Here is a 23,745-nt window from a genome sequence, read left to right as displayed (position 1 = left end):
TGTCAGAGTACTGTACGGCTGCACAATTAAGTTTAGTTAATTCATGTATGTAGCCAATGAGATCAAAGTCCCCTCAAGACCGTCAAGGATTTTAAAACCCCAATTTATTTCAAATGTGGGTTGAAGATGAAACTGGGTTGTCATTAAAATCCAGTAGAGGGCTCTAATTATGTCAAAAATACCTTTTTTATCCCAGGAAAACTTAACTTTATGTGATTTTTGTCTGACAACAGCAATAAAATGAGAGCACAGCCAACTAATGAATAAGCCTCTTTTGATCCAAGCTCTCAGACATCCCCGCCTTGATGCTGGCAGCATGTGCCACAATGTTCCTTGCAGGTTGCCGTTCATGTGGTGTGTCCTGCACAGGTAATGGCAAGTACCTTGAGTGAAACGTGTTTCCCAAAAGTGACATCTCCAGACACTGTCAGGTGATCCAGCTCCAGCATGTCGGGGATGCTCTCGAAGCGAGTCAGGTACTCCTGCACCTGGAGGCGGACCAGACACACGAGGACGTAAGAGCACTGCATATGTGGGCGTATGTACATTCAGAAGCCAAAGGTGCTGTGTGTGACCTTTTAACATCAATACATCGTCACATTAACTTTGAGCATAATCACTGCAAACAAACCAAGACCAAAGCTGAGAAGTCTGGCAGCCTCAACTGGCCTCCACACTGCAAGTCTCACTGTGAGTCACTGGGCTGAATTTTGTGAGAAATCTACTGGATTGCTCTTCTGGCTGCAAACAATATGAGCGTTATTGGTTCCACTCTCCTGGTCTGCATGACGTTAATGTGAGGCATTCTCTAAATTATCAAAAAATCTGTTACCAATTATCTTCCAATGCAGCACCATGAAATCTTACTCTCTATGTCTGCAGCATTTTTTAAGACTTTAAGAATTGATCTAAGACATTTTAATACCAATTATTAATGAATGTAATGTCTTGTAAGTGTTTTTAAGGATCCACGGTAAGTTTGTTGTCAGATGGAGAGGAGGTATCTGAGTGGTTTTCATATCAAGAAACTAACACTGAGACAGAGGCTACGCTGATCGTCCCTACTATCCTCTCAGCTGTTAACAGTGATCACACCAAGGTCACGAGTAATTCAACAATAATTGCATGCATTACTAATTACATCAGAATCCATACTGACAGATGGAGCAGAAACCACTGACACTCTTGCCATATAATATATCATTCATCTTCTGCAGTGCAGCTGTAGCAGTGGGTGGATGTGTTACAGCCTGAGGTGCAATGGCACTGTCCTACCTTGGTGAAGGAGCTGCCCAGTTTGACGTGGGGCGTGGTCGGGAACTCTCTCTTGTGGCTCATGGTGAGAGAGCCCGCCTCCAGGCTGTACAGGTTGGACATGACCAATAGCAGGTCGGAGGTGGTCTTGACGGGCAGGAAGCGGCTGCGGGGTACGTTGATGCCCAGGGCGTTGTCGAAGCACTTGATGGCAGCGCCGACGGCCGTCTCCAGCTGGATGACGTTCTGCCCACCATCCAGCGTCTGGTGTCCACAGGCATGCCGGTCAAGAAAGGGTTAGGGAAAACAAATATTTATGTGATTACATGATACATTATATAATACGTATCACAAATCATGAGTGATGATACATTAGAAGACTCTACAGCAATGTTTTTCAAAGTGGAGTCCTCAGCTGAAAAGGGAAAGTTCAATATCACTATAATCCAATTCCCAAGAAATTATTACAGCAAAAAAATATTTTAACATGATGTGATAATCTCACCACTTTCTATCTATTTCTCAGTGTTCGAGTACGACATCTATCATCCTTGGAATTTATTCTTTAGAATTCAACTGCCAGTAACTTTTTTTTTTTTCTAATTTTCTGATTTTTTTTGTAACTTCTTCACAATTTTTGTGACAATTTTCTGATCCCTTCTTGTTAATTTTCATGCAACTTTTTACTAATTTCTTGCTAATTTTTGGGGCAACTCTTGTTAATTATTTCATCACCTCATTTTCTTGGTGACACCGGTGTAGAAACAGACAACATCACAAGGTCAAGAGCCCAGTGGTAGGGAAAATAAATGAATAACACCCACCCAACACACACCCCCCCCCCCCCCTTCCTTCCTTCATCAACTGCTGTCGAGGTGCTCTTGAGCAAAGAATTATTCTCCAAATGCTCCAGCAGAGCTGCTTAACACCAAACAGTAGAAGAAAGGCACAGCTGCCAAGCGTGGATGTGTAAATGTATGAATGTGAAGCCGGCTCAAGACATGCCAACACAGAATTCAGGACAATTTCCAGCTTAAACATGTAATTCATTTCACATAAACCGAATCATGTTGTCATGCCACAGCTCACTAACAGTGGTGCACAGTGGCAGCTTTATTCAGCACATCTGGATGCTAACACAGTAATTCTGTAACATCTGTCATATGATGACTGGTAATAAAATATTGATCAGCTGTGGGATTCCTCGGCATAGGCAAGGTAAATATCACATGCTAAACTTTCGCCCAAAGTGCCTCTCAGTTCCATGAATGCCTATAAATTTAGCCTCCCTAACTCTGCAGTGTTAGTGCTGCACCTTACCCAAACAGGACCACACACACGAATGTAAAGCTACACCGTGTTACACAGTTACCAAGAGTTACATAACACTATCCATTCTACCACATGTGATTCTAGAGCCAAGGGCCTGAAAACAACATGTATAGATTTGAGCCAGCAAGAGCCAGGAACACGGTGGGTTTGGTTTCAAAGCTCAGTGGTGTATATATTACACTGCACGCCCTAAGGCGGTGCTCCTCAACTGGGAGAGCATCGGCACAATGCAGTGTGACAGAGTGAGCATACATAATGTCAGGGCAAATCAAGTCAAATGTGTTTGCGACACTCATTTTAGCAGCACAGCTTTCACACACACGGCACTTTGCAGAACAATGAGGGAAAAATATACATAACATATGACACTAATGTTAACATAATAACATGACAAGCAAGACGTCGTGTGTGGGTGTGTCTGTCTGTATGTACATATATTTGGATGTGTGTGCCTTTAAATTAGACTGAAATAAATAAGGAATTAATCCACATATCAAAGAGAAGAGTTAACCTAATTAGAGAACCATTGTTCCCCAAAATATTTGAAAGTGTCTCTGAAGGGAAATCCATATTTCATCTTCATGTGTCTCATGCACCAAAACACACACACACACACACACACACACACACACACACACACACACACACGCTCTCCCCTCCCAAACAGCCACTCACTCTCTCCCTTCCAAATAGAAGGACCTACATGCTCCTGACATACACTGACACACACACACACACACACACACGCACATATGCACACACAGAGCACTAAGGAGTCCAAGTGGGGCAGAGGAGCCACCAGAGAGGTGACTGGAAAACGGGATTGGATTTCAACACCTCTCCTCTCTCCTTTTCTCTCCTCTGTATGCAAATCCACACACCACAACAAACGCCTTGGAAACCAGAGGCTTGCCGGGGCAGCAGGGAGCGCATTTACAGAGCGAACTCAGACAGAGAAGATGCTTTACAATGTGAAAATGAAACAAAATAGTGTATTTCCTACCCTGGCTCTCACAGACTCCAAGTTCTGTATTTTTGTTCAGGGTTCACTCGTTACAACCCATTACTGAAGGCTCAGATGGAGAGGTTGTTGGCTCAGCATGTCACTGACTAATGCATTTTGTTTGACATACAACATTTTCAAGAGCTGTGTGTGAAGCTGAAAACAAATCTTACTGTGCCAGGGTTGAATTGACAAGGGGAAGAGAGATTCGTATAAACCACAGTCGTATGTTAAGACACTCTTGATATAAGATACCTAGATAGTCCTGCCGTGATGTCAGTGCGGGGCTGTTACAGCTTTTACATGGGGGTCTGGGATCCGAACTGAGGAGCTAAAGCCAAGAAGCTCCTACTCTTAGCATGCAAAGTGTCGCAACTTTTCCATTCTCACCAAATGGCACAAGCACGCACACACACACAGAGATACACACCTACACAGCTGTGAGGTTACTGGGTCAATAGAAAATCACATCTGTTTGGAAGCACGCCTGTAATTTGTTCCATGAGTATTTTCCACCAAGCTCTCTGATGCTGAGGGAGAAGGGGCCAAAGAGATGAGAACAAGTCTGGATGAAAATGGAGTTTCCTTTGCGTCTGTGTGACAAACAGTGAGTGAGTGAAGGCATATGTGAGATCCACTCCTCTCATGAACTCCCTTACTTTGGCATTGATTTGACAATACATGTGTGCGTTTTACGTGTATAGATGCTGGTTATGTGATCTCCCTCTCCTCACCTTGGGGTTGACTATTATCTCCAAGTCCATGGCGCTCTGCTCCTGCAGCCTCTTAATGGCAGCCAGGGAGATCCAAAGGTTGTTGGTGTTGAAGATCTTGAACTTGGTGACCGACTTGAATTCGTCCACGTGGGCTTTGGGCACCTGGGCAATCTCCAGCAGACGCAGTTTACCTTCATACTGGATCAGCGTGCCACCCTGGACAAAGCAGAGAGTCAGTCATCAATTTTCCAGAAAAATTATGACTGTGAATGTTTATTTTTGACCCAAAAAGTCTTTGTAGCAGTGGTGCTGTAATATAATTTGCAGTGCCATTATTAACGATAATTTCAAAATAATATAATAATGACAAAATGAAACGTAACTAATATTGTGATTCATTTCTTTGCCCCACGGTACATATTGTTACATGCTTGTATTGTTATATATTAAATTTCAATGTATTGTCCAATCCCTCATGGTTGGTTAGCTGACAAAGGTCTATTAAGGGAATTAAAAGCTGTCAAGTAAACCCAAAGCTGACTATCATTTGCTGGTGTCAGGTGTTGACTGGTGCTCCTATCCTGTAAGAAGTTTCTATTTCAGAAGACACATGACAACAATACAGCTACAATGAGCCTGGGGGCAAGATGTATAAATGATACACCAAAAAAGAATAAATACGCCGCTTTCCAAACATTAGCATTCACCAGAAAAAAAAAAAATAAATAAAACTAAATATAAAACACGCCTTGTGAATTAATGTATCTCTATGCGTGCTCCCCACAGTGCATAGGGTAGAGATGAGACAGAGAGAGCAGAGGTGTGATGTGTGACAGCAAAGTGGAACAGAGAAGGGTAACATTAAAGAGAGATTTGGGTGACACTTTATTCAGAGCTCACCATCCAATTAGGCCTCAACCGAGTTCCATAAAATAACAGCTACAGATGTGTGCGGTATGATCCTTTTTTCAACAAGCATGGGTTTTATTCTAGTGTGAATAAGTAGATAGATACATAGAGTCACCCAAAATCATACAGTAATGTGTGACAATAATACACATAGGATTAAAAATTATACATAAGATTGATCAATAGGCTGTTGTAGCTCTGTACATACAGCGATGCATAATGGCTGTCTTATGGATACTGTGGCCACTTTAGACGTTGTGTCCAAAACAAATTAAATATGGGTGTGTCAACATTTATTTATGGCGAATGGTGGGCTTATGCATGTGCGTGTAATGATTGAGATTTTTAAAACTGAACAATGTTTCAACAACATGTCTTCTGTGTTTTATAAACCTGAAGAAAAGACTGTGTGCATGTTTTCGGCTCTACACAGTATTTGATGTATCCGGCCCTAGCAGTTGCCCATCTATCCACACAGGTTATATCAAGGGGAATGGCAATGGGAGTGCCATGTGTTTTGAATTTTTCACGCGTAACTAAGCAGATTATCATTATTAAACTCCGCAGAGCCACGTAAATGCTCTTCCAATGAGTCAAAAACTTTTACAGGTAGAATGAGGCTATAAGTTTAAGAGCCATGAAATTTCAATATCCACTGAGCACCAGCTCACATCAGTTCACCTGCCTTGAACGCCACTGTGGCGAGGAGGCTATTGACATGCAATCCTTAATCCAAGGTTCACGGGTTAGGTCAGCTGCTTTATATATTGATCACTGTGAGACTAATATCCTCTATATTGCCATTCTAGCTCAGTACTGCAGCTTCAGCACCAAAGTGGCATTTTCACCTACAGCAGTGGAAATGTTAACGTCTTAGTGTAGGCCCTATGCTAAGACTACTTTAGTTAAAATCGCTTGGTACACATTAGCCAAAACCTCACATAAACAAAGAATAATAGATATGTGACCAACATTATGGCTCGGAAAAATAATGTATTAACCTCATCATGTGAACATCACCCAGCCTCCGGATCAAAAGCCAGTCACCCTCCACGCCGCATACCTTGACATCGGCGCGTGTCTTGTCAGTCACCTCCATGATGAACTCGCAGCGCTTGCCGTTGGGCTGGCTGACCAAGTGGTGCAGTATGTGCAGGTCCACGGTGGCCCCCAGGTTGTCGATGTTGGAGACAAAGATGTACTCCTTGCCCTGAGCGATCAGCTGGTCCAGCAGGCCCGAGTTGTAGAAGCTGGCGTAGATGTCCCCGTGCCCTGGAGGGTACCAGACGTCTGCGTTCTGCCCGGTCATGCCCATGTTTGTGGCCACTGGCAGGAGGGACTCTTTGTTGATGCGAGGATACCTGGAGGGAGGAAAAGGAGCGGTGAAAACTAAGCTGACCTACTAAAATGGTATTCTTTCCATTGACAAAACAGCTGCAATTAATTGAAAACACTATCAGACTGTAAAAATGTGTGACCTGATTTGTCATTTTTTTCTGGCAGTCACACTTTCATCAAACTGTAACACAAGGATAAAATGCTGTGCCTCTCCTCTGTGAACAATTTCCTCTTCTTCTGTCAACAGTAAGTCAGAGGGAACAAGATAAAATACAGAGATGGACTCATTTAGCTCCATCACCCACTGCAGAGCTCTGAATCTGGGACTGCACAGATAAACAGCACAAAGAGAATAGAGAATGTGTATAATCTTGCTGCTTCATGTCTTACGTAAAAGCCACGGAAACCAAGCCAAGAACTGTGCCAATTTCTTCTTATCATATCACCGAAAAGGCTTCAAAGATCAATCAACTTCTCTGGTTTTTCCATGACGGCAAAACGCCAGAGAGTCCAAGCTACCGCTGCTGCGTGCATAACCTGATCAAAGGGTTTCTAAGAGGGATCCGCGTCAGGTTGAGTTAACGTTCTTACGGAGTGGGACTGAGTGGGAGTTGGCTTTGTTTTGGAAGTTGGCGGATAGTCACGGCACAGATGAGCCGGGTCAGGTGATGGGAGGTTGCAGAGGGGGCGCAGAGGCGGAGAAGGGCATTGAAGCCTTTTTAGTGGCGGATTAACTCCAGTCAACTGTTCTGAGGAAGATGTTCCAAATGGTGAGCGGTTCTGATGAAAGCTCGTGGACTTCAAAGCTTTGCACAGGTTTTACATCACCTAAAACCTGACTAAACACATCGCTTTACCTGCTTTTTCCAGATCCATGTTTGGTTGCCTTGGAGGGGACAACATTTCCTCCTGGGGTTCAAAACTAAATGAACAAGCACCTCCTCCAAGTATAAACTGGATCTTTTAATCATGATTCCAATGCACTGGAAACTGGAAACACTGTTCTTCCACTGTACATTGGTCAAGTAGTGAATATGTAGGAATTTAGAGCACTAAAACGTCATATTTGACTACTGCAACACTGCTGGAATGGAAACATATTGACTGCTACAAGAATCAAACGTGACTTCCAAGTTAATGTTTGACACTTGATAACACACACACACACACACACACACACACACACACCACAGAGGAGTGTTGCAGTTTCCTCAATAACTGCTGAAGGTGTTTTTCTGAGGTAAATCCCTGTTCAATAAGGCCGATCAAATATTAAATGCTACAATGCCGGGCTCTGATCAATATTTAACGACAAGCCCTTTGTGTTTGCACGAATCCAACAGGGCCGCATTGTATGATCTTACTCTTCTTCCACTTCTGAGGGATTCTGGTAATTCAGTTGAGCCTTATCTGCTAATTGTGATACTTGATTTGTTGTTTCTTGATTTGTTGCTTTTTTTTTTTTTTTTTTAGCTTTAACTCATTTACTTATCTCAGTCTCCCTCTATCCTTTTAACACCTACTGCTTTCTCTCCATCGCACTTTCTTTTGCATGAGTTGAATATGAATGGCAGCTTAGCAGAATGCCGTGCAGGGCTTTAAACGGTTTTATGCCTCTCAAATCAAGCCAGGCATGAGCACAGCACACACTGCGTGCAGATTATTTATGTCTGTCAAGGATACTTAATATATTTCCTCTGCTTTTATCATTTCTCCTATAAAACACATAGGCTATTTTTAGCTGCATTTGCATTCGCTTTGGTCAAACCCACAACTATATTTTAAAGATTTTAAAGATAAAGAAGAAGAGATTCCAACGATAAAAAGTATGTACTGCTGAATTACTGGGAAATGTGTATAAGCTGATGTGCAAGATATCTAGGGAATTTCTACTTGATGTAATGCTGCAGCCATAAAACAATGGCATCTTGGATTTGAATATTTCATTCTATATCAGTGTGATGTAGCTTCACTTAAGCATTGCAAATCATCAGTGAATGTGACATTGTTGTACAATATGGTTAAATTTCTTTTTTTGAATTTGAAGCTACTAAAGGTTTACATGTTCCTTAAGATTCTCCAGAAGTTTGACAAAGTAAAAAGACAGAGGCCTGAAAATGACCTAAAAACAAACAACCACGCTTTATTATTCCAGCATTCACACTGACATTTGGCAAGGAACCAATCAGACTTTGCTGGCTGGTAAACACTGAAAGTGGGTGGTGAATTTCAGATTTTCCCTGTGGACTTAAAAAACAAAAACAAAAACATAACGCAATTTTTCTTCCCAAGATGGAGCATTAAATAATGGGGACTGCACTTGAGTTGAACTGCTTAGTAACAATTATTATCATAGGCTGAGCTATCCACTTCTCTTAGATCTCCTATGAATTGTCAACCCCCCAACTTTCTTTCTCTGTGCCGACACTGAATCCCAGAGTTACCCCCACATCCAAAACCACTTTGTACTACCCTCCCTTTAGCGTACACACCAGTGCTCTAAATAATTCAAACGAAACAGTAAAAAGCAAGTGCTATTGGACTGACAAATTGGCAAGACCATGGTTTTAAATATTCATAGCTTGTTCCATACATTGCATCACATTTCTTATGGGGCGGACTGTATTCTTGACAGGGTAGAGAAACGGGGCATGTACTGCCCATTGGCTTTTTAGATATAGAATATAAATAATTAGGGGCCACCGAGTTCAGTCAGCCGCTACATGACATTTGGGTCCAATGCTGACAACTGGGAAAGAAAATGAACAATGTCCGATGGAAAAATGCTGTGGCCACTCTGGATCTGCCTCTCTGTCTCCCCTAATGTCAAGTTTCAAAGACACCAGAGAACAGAGAATTCTCAGACTCATTCAAAATACATCAGAAGTGTTGGTCTGGCAACAAGCCCTCATTTTCACTACAGTAGCTAAGAAGAAGGAACGATGGTGAGGAATTTAAAGCCCAAACTTGCGAGTTCCTTTCAGTATGGTCAGTTTAGGAATTTAAATCTATTTTGTGCCTGTGCTCTTTCTAAGTTCCTCTGTTTGAGACGGACCATGAAAGTAAAAGGTACGTGCAGACTATCCACGGTGTTTAGCTACAATGATTAGTAAATAAACGTGGACTGTAAAATGGGCTGATTCAGCTCATGACATTGTGGATACTGTTTGCTGCACATTCTGAAGACATTTATTTGACAATCTGGTCCAGACGGACTGACAATGAATGCAATACTGAACTTTGGTAGAGTGTTTGGTTGCATGGTGACCAAGGTGTGAAATAAAATCATTCGTTGCTCCACGCTCTTTTTTTTTATGTTGGCATAACCTGGTTTATTGGCTTTTGTTTGTGTTAAAACTGTTATTTTGGGTGCTGCTTTGATGTGGCATGGAAGTGAATGGAGGATTAGAAATTAAGTATTATGGATTAGCAGTCAAGGGGAGCACGGGGCAACTTGAGAAGATATTTCACCACCATGTGGACCTGTGTAACACCCTGGTAACTATACAACCCAACACTCTACCCAAGTTCAATTTTGCCTCAAGTTTAAATTCACTGACAGTCACAATCAAAGCCTTTTGGTTATAGTCCCTCTTGGCACCAGGTCCACTGTTATGTGCAGTCACAGCCAGGTTGTGTTACCTGCTCTGGTTGAAAGTGTGTATCTTGACACGGTGGTGTGTGTACTTCTGCAGGATCTTCTTGGTATCTTCGTCTGTGTTGAAGGAGTTCATGAGGACCAGCGGCACATCTGTGTTGTAAGTCTTGTTCAGGTGCTGTGGGAAAGAGAGGTGGCAGATGGGGGAGGGAAGAGGAGGAATCAGGACAGAGTTAAAAACAAAAACAAACTGAGTGAATGCCAATAACCTTTTCCTTTCGTTAAGCTTTATCCAGGGGGACACAGATGCGACCCTGGAGTAACACCCCACGTTACTTTGAACCAGTTACACACAGTTCTACCTGGGAGCTGCCCAGTTCAACCACTGTCTCTTTGGCACAGAGCAGCTCTACTGGAGCAACAGACTGTTAAGTGCCTTGATCAAGGGCACCTCGACCAGTAGTTGTTGAGGAAGTGCAGAGAGTTTCTTATTCAATTTTATAACCAATTTGGATGTGAGTCAGCTACTTTGGGTATTTTCTGGCAAAGTGACAACTGTTGCGTAAGCCCATTTCGCCGAAACTTCATGTTTTCCAGGATATCAGTGGAGGGAAGTTAACCGTAAGTCAGCTCATTTTATTTTTTGCTCTTGTGTTTGAGAGGTCGTTTTTGGGTTAACCACTTGAATAAAAAGGAAAGGCACTGGCACCAGTTTTGTAAAAGCAACAGTGACCTTTAGGCAATTATTTAGGGCGCAGTATTACAGTTTATATTTGTGGTGTGTATGTTGAAATCTTACCCACTCACAATGAGTGCAACAGTAGAAAACACATAAATTCCTAGACCATGATAACATGTACTAACAAATGCAAGGATCTGAGCCACAGTTTTCCCAATGATAATGTGAAAGCGGAATGAGAAGTGGAAGGAAAATGAAATGGGAAAAAAAAATCTCAGGGGAGATACAAGCAATTTTTTAACAAAGATAACAGAAAATTAAACCAAGTGGAGGAGGAGGATCAGCAGGGAGATATGATTCAACGGGGAAAAAGAAATGTGAGGAAATTGTTGGCAGGTCGTCTCAGGGGAGGGAGGACCGAGTATCTGATAATCCCTGGGTGCTGCTGGCCATTCATTTGACACTGGGTCCAGCAACACCCATGACAATGCTGCTTGGTAATCAGCACACCCTTTTGTGTGGAGTCATAACAGGACTGTCAGGAGCTCATGGACCCCACCCAGGACTCACATGGTCTTTAATGAACTGTAGACATTTGCATTATATACGGTGTTCTTTCCAGTATGTTGACACTGGGTGTGGGGGGACGGTTTACACAACCAAGGAGTGGAGGGAGCGCAGCTGAGTCATTTGTAATATGCTATTTTTGATTCCCCAGCGCTATTGCTATTGTATAAAACAGCATCTCCTAAAATGGTGGTCTTAATGTCGTCTTACGGGAACTGATATTAAGAAACTGGCTACCACTGTAATGAGACTGCGATGAAGACATTTTGGGGTTAAATGTTGCGCATTAAAAAGGTCAAGAATGTACTACTTTGAGATGTTGTTTCTGTGTCTGATTGTAATTGTACCCATCTGCTTTTGTATGAACCACATTTCCAACATATGGATTCCAAATAGTCTGTCCCATATAAAGTCAAAATTTCTGAAAAAAAAAAATCCCACATCAGAAGATTTCCAAGTTCTGGTATTAAAAAAAAAAAAAAGAAAAAAACAAAGCTCAACTATTTCAAGAAATCTTGACCCAAGATTTACATCTAAAATTAAAACAACCACTCTTAAATGGTGTTCTTATACCTTTCTTCACTCATAAATCTACCAAAGTCAGGTGAAAGCACTGCAGCACCCGCAGCCAGGTGGCGCCAACCCAATAAGCCTTTCTGCGTGTGCCCTCAATAAGAGGTTACAGTCTTGGGACTGAAATGGAAGCGGTCCAAAGTAAATGTGTAGTCATCTGACTGAGGCAGTGTGGTGGCTGAGAGGGACTTTTTCTCACACAGGACACAAGGTTAGGGGGTCTACATGTACGGGATCCATTTTCCCTCTTTCTAAATAGGCTGATTCAGTCAGGAGGTAATCTGACCAGATCTGCAGGGAAAATGGAGAACGGTGACTTGGACACAGAGCTCAGTGTGTTAGGTAGAGAGAAATGCCCCTTGAGGCTGTTATGAAATGTACACGCAAATATTATACACCTTAGGTGCACACACACACACACACACACACACAAGATGTACATATCAGAGTGCATCTCTCTGACAAACCCATACAAGTATCAAGATCAGTTTAGACTAATGTTGAATATTTCAGTGTCACATCTTGATTCAAGGCCAAAAAACATAAACAGCTGCAAGCAGCAATTGATAGGATCTAAGCGCAATAGGCAGTCTTTGACTTATGACCTTCAGAAGAATTTGAAAAAATGCCACGTATGTAAATTGCCACATTGTTGGCAAGCAGGTCTTGGCCACCTGGGGATTCGGACCCTGGACCTTTATATCCTCAGGGAAGGTGACTTATTGACTGCAATACTAGGGAGGCACGGTTTTCCACAGACCTTCTTACAGCTTGAGGCAATAATGATTTTATAAAAAATGATTAAACAAATAACAATCCAAGCAATCATAAGAGGGCTCCAGCACCTCCGGCAAGAATTGTTACTGTTGAGTCTATATCCATCCAAATACACCAAATATATCCATCCAGCCCAATGGTATTGAGGTGAAGGGAGACTGGAAACCTCACCAAACCACACAGAATCTATCTTAGGTTAGTGGAAAAAGTCTTTTTGTATTTTGGGTGAACTATTCCTTTAGTATGTCATACAATGCGCCCACTAAGGCTGTATGATTATATGCTATAGTGCCACTGTAATATGCTATTTTATACACTTCATTAGTTTGAGTCTTATTTGCGGAACAAATCAAGTGGTTGTTAGTTTTCAAATGGGAAGAAAATTATTTTATTGCACTTTTTGCATCTACATCAACATCTTGTACATTTGCACTGTCAAATGATTGTGACCATTATCTATGAGTGTTGTGTGAGAGCAGAAAGTCTCAGTGCCATGGCATGCATGACTGCAGGCTCATACACACATGCACACAAACACACACACCTCTCTCTCCTAGCACACTGCTGCCTCTGTTTCCCTGCCAATCCCACAGACCTGCCTGCCTGTACACTAACAGCTCCTCTTTCACTACAACTCCCTCCAGATATCACACAGAGGTCCTTTCAAAAGACCCTCAGCTCATTTTCAAAAAAAAAAAAAAAGCTTGTCTCTCCCCTGGCACCTCAGATATATAAAGTTACGTGTGCCTACAGGAAGGTGCGCATACGAAATCAGGAAGAAAAAGGCAGAGGAAAGACACGTGCTTGCAATTTTCAGTTCACGACGAGGCAAAGTGCCAGTATTTTTCCTCCAGTATAAATCCTCTGATCACAACGTTACTCACTTTTCCCGTATTTTGCAAGTGTCTGGTTTTGTTTATAAAACTCTCAGCCCTTCCCTCGGGATTGTGTGAGTTCATAAAACTTCCCAAAAAACTCAAATAGCAAGGAAATCACAGCAAATGTTATATTACTAAGCAAGCAGAGCAGATGTTTGTATCGCCCCAGACAGAACATCACTTCCTGCTACGCTAGAGGAGCTGTTGTGTTATGCCTGATGTGTGCTGGACCCAACCACCGCCTACTCTGACATCATAGTGACATCGTGGGAGCTGGGGTGGTACCCCGCCACTTTTCTGCTTTCCACACCACACCTCTACATTAGGCAACACCTTACAGTAACTGTCTCGCCGACAGATTTTGAGCTTGTACTGTGGCTTGATATATGGCTGCCTCCTCCTCTCAGCCCTCCTCTCTCAATGAAGAAAAAATACTAATTAGACTGTCCACTCTCCTTTTATAAAGTTACATCCAGAAAAAATTCAAATGGCTCCCCAGTACTTCTGCATCCTAAAGAAGAAGGAGCAGAAGAAGGGTCAGGGTCAGAGCGTATAATTTGAAAAGGTGTGTTTTGAGATGGGATTTGAAAGTTGAGAGTCAATACTGCAAGTGCCTCGCGGAAGAGAGTTCAGAGGCGGGGGGTAGAACGGCTGAAGGCTCTAAAGCCTAGTGATACTTGTATTTATTTCAGTTCGAACAAGCAGGATATTTTCTCTTTGCTGAACAGCTGGTTGCTCTTACCAGGTCCAGATAATATCGTTTCCCTACAAGAGAAACTAAAGCCATCTCAGTCCTGCTGGAATGGATTACTGTAGAAAATGCAGCCCCTAAACTCAATTTTATCACAGTTGTTGACTTTTAGGAACTCTCAGATCTTGGTGGATGATGAAGATAGGTCTAAAGAATAATAGTGAATAAGAAAATGCACATTTTTACATGGGTTTACCATCCTTTTAATATTGTGACCTTTCCTGTCATCCCAGAGCTGTAACGTTCCATAAGCCTGATTTGAAGGTCTCATGTCATAACTACAGCCTGTAAGGAAAAAAATAATTCAAAAGCAGGATGTCCAGCATTTCAATAGTCTAACAAAATGATTGATGGCAAAGTGTGGTGCTTTGTGGACAGCAGTGGCTCACTTAAGCCCTTGTCTGTCAAAGTGAGGACTGATGGTTTCTTCCTCTTCCTCTACTTTTTATCTCCTCAGGTCTGCTCTATGGGGTGGCTGTGGCCCGTGTGAGTTGCTATACCTCTATCTGTTGCACAGTGAGGTCCAGGAAGGTGTTCTCGTTGCGGACGCTGATCAGACTCTTGGGCCCCTTACATCCCATGCTGGTGCCCAGGCCTCCGTTCAGCTTCACCACCACCAGTTTGTTCAGGCTGTCGGCCACATTGTCCGGCAGGCCTCGTGCGGCTATCTTGTCATAGGGCTGGATCTGTGGAGCAGAGGGAGGAGACAGTTTATCAAGCTGCTAGCTTTTTTTATTTTGTTGACATCTTTGGTGCTACAAGGTCATTGCTGCAGTGTCTTTGCACTACATTTCCTGGAGATCACGCATCAGTTAAACAATGTGTTCAGCATCATGTTGTCATTTTTTCTTGCATTTTCAGTTAATAAAGTTTGAATTTAAGTAAATGTCACACTTTTCTTTGTTCAGTTATCACTCCTCAAGCCAACTAATTAGTTTTTCTTCTATACATACAGTCTATACAGTACCTCCAGTGCAGCAGAGAAAAACCTACCAGATACAGTGTTTAGATAAGTATTTATATAAAATTAATGATTGGTTGTTACTTTCACCAAGAGCTTTGTCACTAGGTGTTCCACAGAACAACAAGGATCTTAAATACAGATTAAAATCAAAATATGCACATCACAAATTTGTGGCAAAAAAGAGAGGCATGACTTTGTGCGTGTAAAAGGTGCAGATACTGCTGGTTTCAAACTGAGTTTTCAGTATTAATGCTGGCTGAGCAGCTGAAATCACTCGGGCATAGTGTGAGTATTTGTGTGTATGTGCAGGAGGTGAAGGAGGTTTGGTCAAGCTACATTACTGGGTCAATACTACAGCTCTTACATCAGCGCATTCACACATCATGAATTGACTGCTTCCCACTCACTGGAAAGGAGAGTAGGGAAGGCGGGAGCCAGGATGTGTGTGTGTGTGTGTGTATGTGTGTGTGTTTGAGAGAGAAAGTGCCTTTGTGTCTCTTGCCTGTCGACAAAGGAAGAGAATGAGTAATTTCTATTGTCCCACAACAAATTTATCAACCAAGGATTTAAGTTACCTGCTATTTTTTTTTTTTAAAAGCACTATCATGTATCTAAATTGTGTCGTGTATTTACAAACAAGCAGATGCAACTTCCAACTTTTGCCGTTCTCATTTTGAAACAGAAGTAATTTGACTACTTTCTCCCCAGCAGAATACCCTTGACAAACTTCACCTGCAGATAATTGTACTGCATGTTCCTGTCGCTGTCTTTCTCCATGTTTCATCCAGTGTGAATGAGGCTTGTTCTTTCGCAAGACATTTTTCAAAGCAAGCAGAGACATTCCAATCAGAGAGCGGGGGCATCCAGGGACACAAAAACCTAACCAGATGTTACTCGCCTGGGTGTGTGTCCAACATGTCAGAGAATCGCAGTGTTGTAAGTTCAGCTGTGCATGACTTTGTATGTAACAAATAAAGTGAAGCATTTCTATAATAAATGGTAGTGGTGTGTGTGTGCGTGTGTGTGTGTCTGGTGCTGTCGATGACAAATTTATGGCCTGAGGTTTGTGTGTGTAAGGAAATAACAAGGCCTGGGGTCACTGCCCATCCTGTCTCCTTTCTCGCTGAAAGGGTTGAGTCACCAAACACCATCTCTGAACTCTGTGACGCCGTGGGACAGTGGACACACAGTGGACCTCCTCTGGTGTTTATCAAGCCCTGGAACACCTCACCCATTACACAAACGGTGGATGAGGTTACCAACACAACAAACAACCTAAAAGGGCTGTCACTCCGCCTACGCCCTTTACACAGTTAGGGAGTGGCCGTTCCATAGGGGAAAAAAAGAAAAAAAAAAAAAAAAAAAAAACAGATCGAGTTGCACAAAAGTTGTGCAAAGTTACATTATGTAATAAGTTGATGACCAGCTCTTACAATCTGTTGCAGCTTATGATCTACTATGTCAACAACATACCTCATGTCTGGATATGGATGACAGACAAGCCTATTAGCTCTCATTATCCTAGCAAAGCATTGCCTAGCAAACACTGGTTTTTACTTGAGGACTAAAGTAAACTTTAGTCCCCAAGTGTTTATCCATGGTCTCTAATCAAAAGCAGAACTCACTGAATTATATCGATTCCATTCCGGGAAATCATTTTGAAAGTCATATTGCAGCATACTGAGCTCTACAAATCATACACATTTTATGACATGGTGGCCACATCATAATTAGGACACTATTGCAATTGAGGGCATGAATGGATAAATAAGTGTCTTGTAAACTTGAGAGAGAAACAGTTAAGTGATGGTGATGGCAAAAACAGATGTATTAATACAGAGAAACACTTGAGAATGAGAGAGAGAAATTGAGAGAGGCAACGCTGATGCACGTGTGTGTGTGTGTGTGTGTTCATAGTGGTGATGTTAAGAAAAATGTGGCTTCATCCAGGTAGACTCCCCATCCTAACCCTGCACCCCTAGAAGGAAACACAGCATCAACTCCCAGATACTTGCTCCCCTTTCTGAACAAAACAGATGAGGACTTTTCTCATACACACAAAACAATATGAAAATACAAAGTCATTTGTACTTTGTACCACCACATTGGGCACTAAGACCATTTCTCTGGAGGAAACCCTGAACATCTATACATCACATAATAGAAAAATACAAGAAAAGAGAATTTAACAACACATAACAGAAACCTTCAGACATGTCCGTCTGACTGATGAACCTGAAGTGTTCCCTCTATTCATACACCAAAATGTCTCTTCTATTCCTACTGCTGCTATGTAAAAAAGTAGGCTAATATTAGACACATTTGCATTTTTTCATCCTGTTAGTATATCAGAGCTGCCTTTCATTCTGCAGTTAATACTTTTTTGTTTGGAAGCACCTATTTTTGCCTTGAGCGCAGTGCTTGGGCTACATTTCTGTTAGGCTGACTTTTGCTGAAGTGTCTGCTCTATTTAATTTGTAGTTGTACATCCTGCCACCCAAGCCAATGATTTCATTGTTAATTCAACACAATGTCAAACCTCCCGCTTTTCACAGCTACTGTCATCAAAACCATAGCTCTCCTGGCAACACACCAGCTAAGGAGCCACTGGTGTCTCTGTCGAGTGCAGTGGCAGATATCATTTACAAAGATGACTGGTCTTGATGTTCAAGAAATGCCACATAATATCAATTCCATTCATGCACAAGATGCCAAAACCACCATGCAAATGTCTTGGACAGATGCAAATCGAGTATCACAACAATGCATACCAGTCTCTGTACTTCCTCTAATCACTTAAACACCACACTCACACACCCACACATACACACGCACACACACATTAACAATATTAATAAAAACAACAGTGCAATCAAAGTAATAACAGAAGAGCCTTTTCTGTCTTGTCCTTTTCCACATCTTGAACATTTAATTCGTTTAAAAGGTATCCAAAAGTTATACAGTATTATCAAACAAATTCCATTAGTATGTCAACATTGCATGTGTTAATCAGGATTAGCAAATTAGCCAGATAACACCGAAAGTTTTCACTGAATATTCACTGAAATTTTGTCTATTATTAGCAACTGTCACCAGTGATGAGTGGATCATTATGCTAAACATTCAACCTTTGTTTTACAGATTCAAATCAGTGTCTAACTTTGTGGAATACCCTCCCAACCTAGCATTTATCTGGAGGCTTTGACTCAAAATGTGTATCCAATTTGTGGAAAGTTACCTGATGTTAACTGCCAAATATTTCTACGATGCAACTGCTTACATTGTCTCAAGATTCAAGATTTATATCTGTCACATGCATGAATGTACAAGTACAGCAGCAGTGAAATGTGTTACGCCCCCCCCCCCCCAAGTAGAACACAAATTTGAGAAATAAAGGTTGCTAATGGGGAAAACTAACACAAACTGCATGTAACAAACAAACAAACAAACAAACAAACAAAAAAAAAAAACAAACAAACTGGGTCTTGGGTTCAAAAAGGTGGCAGGGGATTATTTCTCCTTCCTGCCACCCACTAAATCTATCAAAATGATAGAAGAACTGAAAAAATACAACCCAGTAACAGAAAAGGGTGGAAGTCAGTGGACCCGGAGAAGGCAAAAATACAAAAACCCCACACAAAAATCTGGTTTACCCTTTCTAAATACAAAGAGAGCCAACTGATGGTGTTGACTCTCACACTCTCACAAAAAAAAAAAAAAAAAAAACCCAAACTGAGCAGCAACTGCTCCTTATATAGCCTCCCAGCCCTGCTGATTATCAAAGACCTCCAGCTGGGAGTGGACACCTCAGGTGCACCCACTTTCTCCTAACGAGCAGGGTGATTCTTGTGGGGGGAAAACAAACCTCTAGTACCTTAAAACAATTCCTAACAAATGCAAAGGCAACAACTCCAGCACTGTGCAAGTAAAAAAATATATAAAAAATAAAAATAAAAATAAAATAGAAAGTATAAAGTATAAATATACACTCCTATATACAATCCTATGTACAATATGGACATAAAATGTGCATTATATAGCCTAATAAATAGAAAGTACAAAAGGGCATAGAAAAATGAATGGATGAATGGGAACGTGAATAGGCACTGACCCACGTCTGTTACTGAGCAAATGTTATAATCTATCTGAGAATAACTATAAAATCATAGCATAGCGACTTGTTATTTGGTGTTGAACTGTTTTAAACAGTGAGACTGATTTGAAAAGCATAACTCTTCAGCTATTTCAACATCCAACATGACAGGTCAAGTTGATGATTAAATATGCGCTGATGTCTGTGTAGAGTTCCCCGTTCCACCTTCGACATCTGCATCATGACTCCCAGCAGCTTTCACAGATAACACACTGCCTGTGCGACGCGTGTTTCACTGGTTTTAAGAGATGTTTGACTGTGTGAGAGAGATGTTTTACTGCCAGCAGAGTAAACAGTGTTTTGGGAGGGTGTTTATTTGCAACAGCATGAGGATACAGTATCCCAGGATATTAGACAGAAACCAGGCCTTTATTGCAACGTGTAAAGCAGACTGATCCAGCGCTCGCCTCTGATTGGCTGTGTCCCATCTGATGCCATTGTGAGAGACCTTATAAAACACACACCTGTCACGACATAACAAATCATTTACAACTAATGAAAAAACACCACTCACACTACCACTGTTATATTCCTTAGTGGACAAGTAACACTTAATTCTTATTTCTGCCAACAGAGTGGGAGAGGGGGGATATTTTTTGCCCTTTCCATTTGTTTGCATTACAGTCAAATTAAAAACAAGACTTGTCTTATTTCCTGCAATGACATTGGGGGTAAAATGTTCTCATAAACAGACCATATTTTAAGTAAATTATAGGGGGAGCATCATCTTGCTCACCTAAGCCAAGTCATCCACGTCATGGTATCTGAAAAAGCGGCTGTTACAAGGTCAAGCAGGCAGTGTATCTCAAAAATGATTACTTCTCTCAGCTCCTCCTTAATACAATCACCATCAACGTAGAGGACATCTTGAGCCACCTCCAAAGCATTGTAACACATACACACCGACACACACTCATCCCATTTCCCCCCTCTAGTTACTGTACGTCACTGTCATCTTCTATTTCACTTAATGGCCCCTGTTTCGACAGTCCTCTCACCAATTTCCTCTCCCCAGCTCTAATCTTCTCTCTCTGTTTGCCTCTCTTTATGTCACTCTCCATTTCACTGCAACACTTCCTCTCTCCCCTCTCTCTAGGTCCCCCTCCATCTTTAATCTTCTCTGTTCCTCTCTTTCGGTCCCTCTCCAACTTCTGAGTTCATATAAATAAATAAGGAGGCTCAGTAGTGCAGAGTGATGCAGCTCCTTGTCACTTGCCACCAACTGAGAGAAACACAGACCAGGATTTGTATGTGTGTGTGTGTGTGTGTGTGTGTGTGTGTGTGTGTGTGTGTGTGTGTGTGTGTGTGTCTTTGCACTGGAAGAGGCTTGCAGCTGAAGGTGTTTTGTGAGTGTTCAGCGAGTTACAAACCTTTACATGGCTGAGGAACGCCAGACACCATCATCTCTGGTGTTAGGCCAACTAGTTGTATAATTGAGTTTTCTCTGGAATGATTAAACTGAATGTTTATTTCCCAACAGATGTGAGAACACTCTCTTGGGTAATCATTTATTTCATTTGGTGACACTGCAGATAATTGAAGAATGTCAGCAACGACAGGACTCCTCTAAGTACATCTTAGAAAACATCTTGTGTGTGCTGCTCTGAAGAAAAACAATTCATATTCATATTTGATGAACCAAGGTCTGATTCTTGTTAGTGACACTGCAAACATTTCCTTGTAATCCAGAGCTCATTACAGTGAATGCAGCAACAGAATAGACTTCAATTATTTACTCATTAAGAGCCGCAAGATCCACTGCACACAGACAGCAGGTAAAACAAACAGCTTTGACTCATTAGGAGTATAATGTGATAAAATAAAAACTGAAGACAAAAGGTAGCTAGTTTGACTTTACAATAGCCTTATTCCATTAAATTAACCTGCATATTAGCCTAAAGTATCGCAAATACACATTATTAATGTGTAGGTACCAAATGAAACTACTTACATCTAACTCATTAACAATTGGCATGTAATCCTCCCAATAGGGTCGGTGGTGTCCAGCACCATTGCCCCTCATCAGCAGCTTCCTGGCTGGTTCAGGATGTTTAATTGGTGGCGGAGGTATTCAGTGCGACAAAGCACTGTGATTGGTTGTTCAGCCAAAGTGAATCAGGTCACAAGAAGAAAAATGGAAAAAAATAAACAAATCTTCCACAAGCAAAAGACTTTTGGGCTGACAGCGGCAGAGAAAGCCTCAATGCCAGCCACAGCTTCTTAATCAGGCATATTCCCACTTTATACAGTGAAACTCAGAGTCAGAGTTGTGTGAAAATGAAAGGCTAATGCTAGTTTGTTTATTTTTATGCAATACCCAGGCTACCAGATTTGTCTTTTCAGACTATTACCCTCTCTTGGTGTGGAGAGTTATTTCCCCTCGTGCAGATACAGAACATGCTACAATCTGACGATAAGCTTTGATCAGTGGTATTTGGAGCTGCTTGGTGCATCCCTGGCTCTGACATGTTTCAGCAGTCAAAGCCTGCAATTCTCTTGTATTTGGGTGTGGTTGCCCTACCTGTAGAGCGTGTTTGTCCAAACTCTACAGGGAGGGCTTCAGTAACAAATGTCAGGTAAATAACACTTTATCTGTCTTCATATATGAAATCAAGGAAAAGAAAAGTGCAAAAGTCAAATGAAATGACTCTCATCAGTCTAGAATTTGAAATAAAGACAACAAAGCAAAGCAGAGCACAAGATGTAGAACGGCGAGTTGTATCACAACACAGCACGTCTACCTGTCCTCACCAGTCACAACCAGCCTGACGCCATCGGTGCATGCAAGGTAAACTCCTGTCATAACTTTAGTAGTAACAAAGGGATCCCTGACTGTGACGACTGAGACAAAGACATGAGAAACAGATGAGGCATGAAACACAACTCACAGAGAAATGAGAGCTCACTTGGCGCAAATATCAACTCACAGAAAAAAGGGTGGCAACCATGTACCCACCAAAGGGAGAAAAACAGCATCAGAAATGGGGCTTTAATCATCACTGATGATCATAAAAGTCAAGAGAGTGGCAGCAACCACTGACAAGTAAGAATACAGCAGCAGTCAAATATTAGCATGACAGATCACCAAGCCAATATACTAGTTAAACGAGTCTGGACGCACCTTCACATCTTGATTATGCCAGCCTATGCATACAAGAATAAACAGAACAGGCTGAGTATTACTAATGGAAACAGAGTGACACAGACTGTAGCAGGTGATGGAATAAAATGATCTGTTTCAATTTCCTGTCATCTTGTCTGTATCATATCTCAGGCTCTGGTTTTGATCAGTCTAAATAAAAGCTTATCTGTGGCAGTGTTTAAATTATACAGTGTTTACACCTGCAAAATTCACCGTGACCTTTTTGATTAACAGAGTATTAATGTGCAACTTATTAATGATGTACTACACACTTTCTGCCTCTGTTGTTAAATTGTTTTTTGTGCCTTTCTCTGAAAATCCTATTTGAAGCTTTTTATTCTATTTTTCCATTAATATTTTACTTTTGGAGGCAATTTCCACACACAGACCATAAAAGTTTAATCTCATGTGAATAGCTACTTGCCATGATAAACACTGATGATGTTGGAGAGTCCGAATGAGTTGGCACTGGAGTCACAGCTGCAGTGTTTCCTGGTCTGAGTCACACCTTTGACACATTTGGTTTCTCACATGAAAAAACGTTAAAAAGAGGGAAAACCCATTCTCCTTAAAAAAAAAAAAAAAAAAAATGCGGTGAGACAGTGAGCACTGCATCAGTGTCTAATCTCTGAAGGCAGTGAACTTATAAAGTCCTTAACACAGACAAAAATCCCCGATCTGTTAGCAGCTCTGCTTTCCACAAGTTGGACTTTGTGTTTCTTGGACTGAACAATATCTTCCTAGTGAATACTTTGCTGAACATTAAAGTGTTCAATAAAGTCAATAATAGTGCACTGTGGACATGGTTTTCATGCATTTATTCATGAATGTTCCCCTTTTGCAGCTCTTCACATCTTTCACTCTGACATGTTTAGCGAAGTTCAAGTTGAAGTCATATTGAAAGAGGAAAAAAGGACAACTTTCCCATGGCTTTAAATGCAGGCTGCACATCAGCACGCACAAAACCCTACTTCTGATGCAGCTTCTACTCGATGGCGATGCTCAGGCACTGGTTCTGACTACTTAACATTTTGACTGACAGAAAACACTGACTTCAGACTTCAAAGACCTTCCCTTGAGACAAGACTTTTAAACTGAGGGAGAATCAGAG

The 23,745-nt window shown here is 41.5% G+C and overlaps 1 protein-coding gene across 2 annotated transcripts in view; it reads right to left on the bottom strand.

Moving 5' to 3' along the window:
• The window catches only part of ugp2b (UDP-glucose pyrophosphorylase 2b), a 43,577-nt gene that overhangs the window by 4,515 nt on the left and 15,317 nt on the right, over positions 1–23,745 (bottom strand). For both annotated transcript variants that reach the window (XM_030070127.1, XM_030070126.1), the window contains exons 4-9: positions 14,876–15,061; positions 10,195–10,328; positions 6,278–6,575; positions 4,324–4,521; positions 1,276–1,518; positions 384–488 (exon numbers count right to left, since the gene is read on the bottom strand). In XM_030070127.1, the coding sequence (XP_029925987.1) occupies positions 384–488; positions 1,276–1,518; positions 4,324–4,521; positions 6,278–6,575; positions 10,195–10,328; positions 14,876–15,061 (1,164 nt within the window). The remainder of the gene's footprint in view (positions 1–383; positions 489–1,275; positions 1,519–4,323; positions 4,522–6,277; positions 6,576–10,194; positions 10,329–14,875; positions 15,062–23,745) is intronic.

This window comes from Myripristis murdjan, chromosome 15 (genome assembly GCF_902150065.1).
Source record: "Myripristis murdjan chromosome 15, fMyrMur1.1, whole genome shotgun sequence".
NCBI classification, from domain to species: domain Eukaryota; kingdom Metazoa; phylum Chordata; class Actinopteri; order Holocentriformes; family Holocentridae; genus Myripristis; species Myripristis murdjan.
The sequence above is the reverse complement of the archived record's forward strand: the minus strand, read 5'-3'. Positions and strand labels throughout refer to the sequence as shown.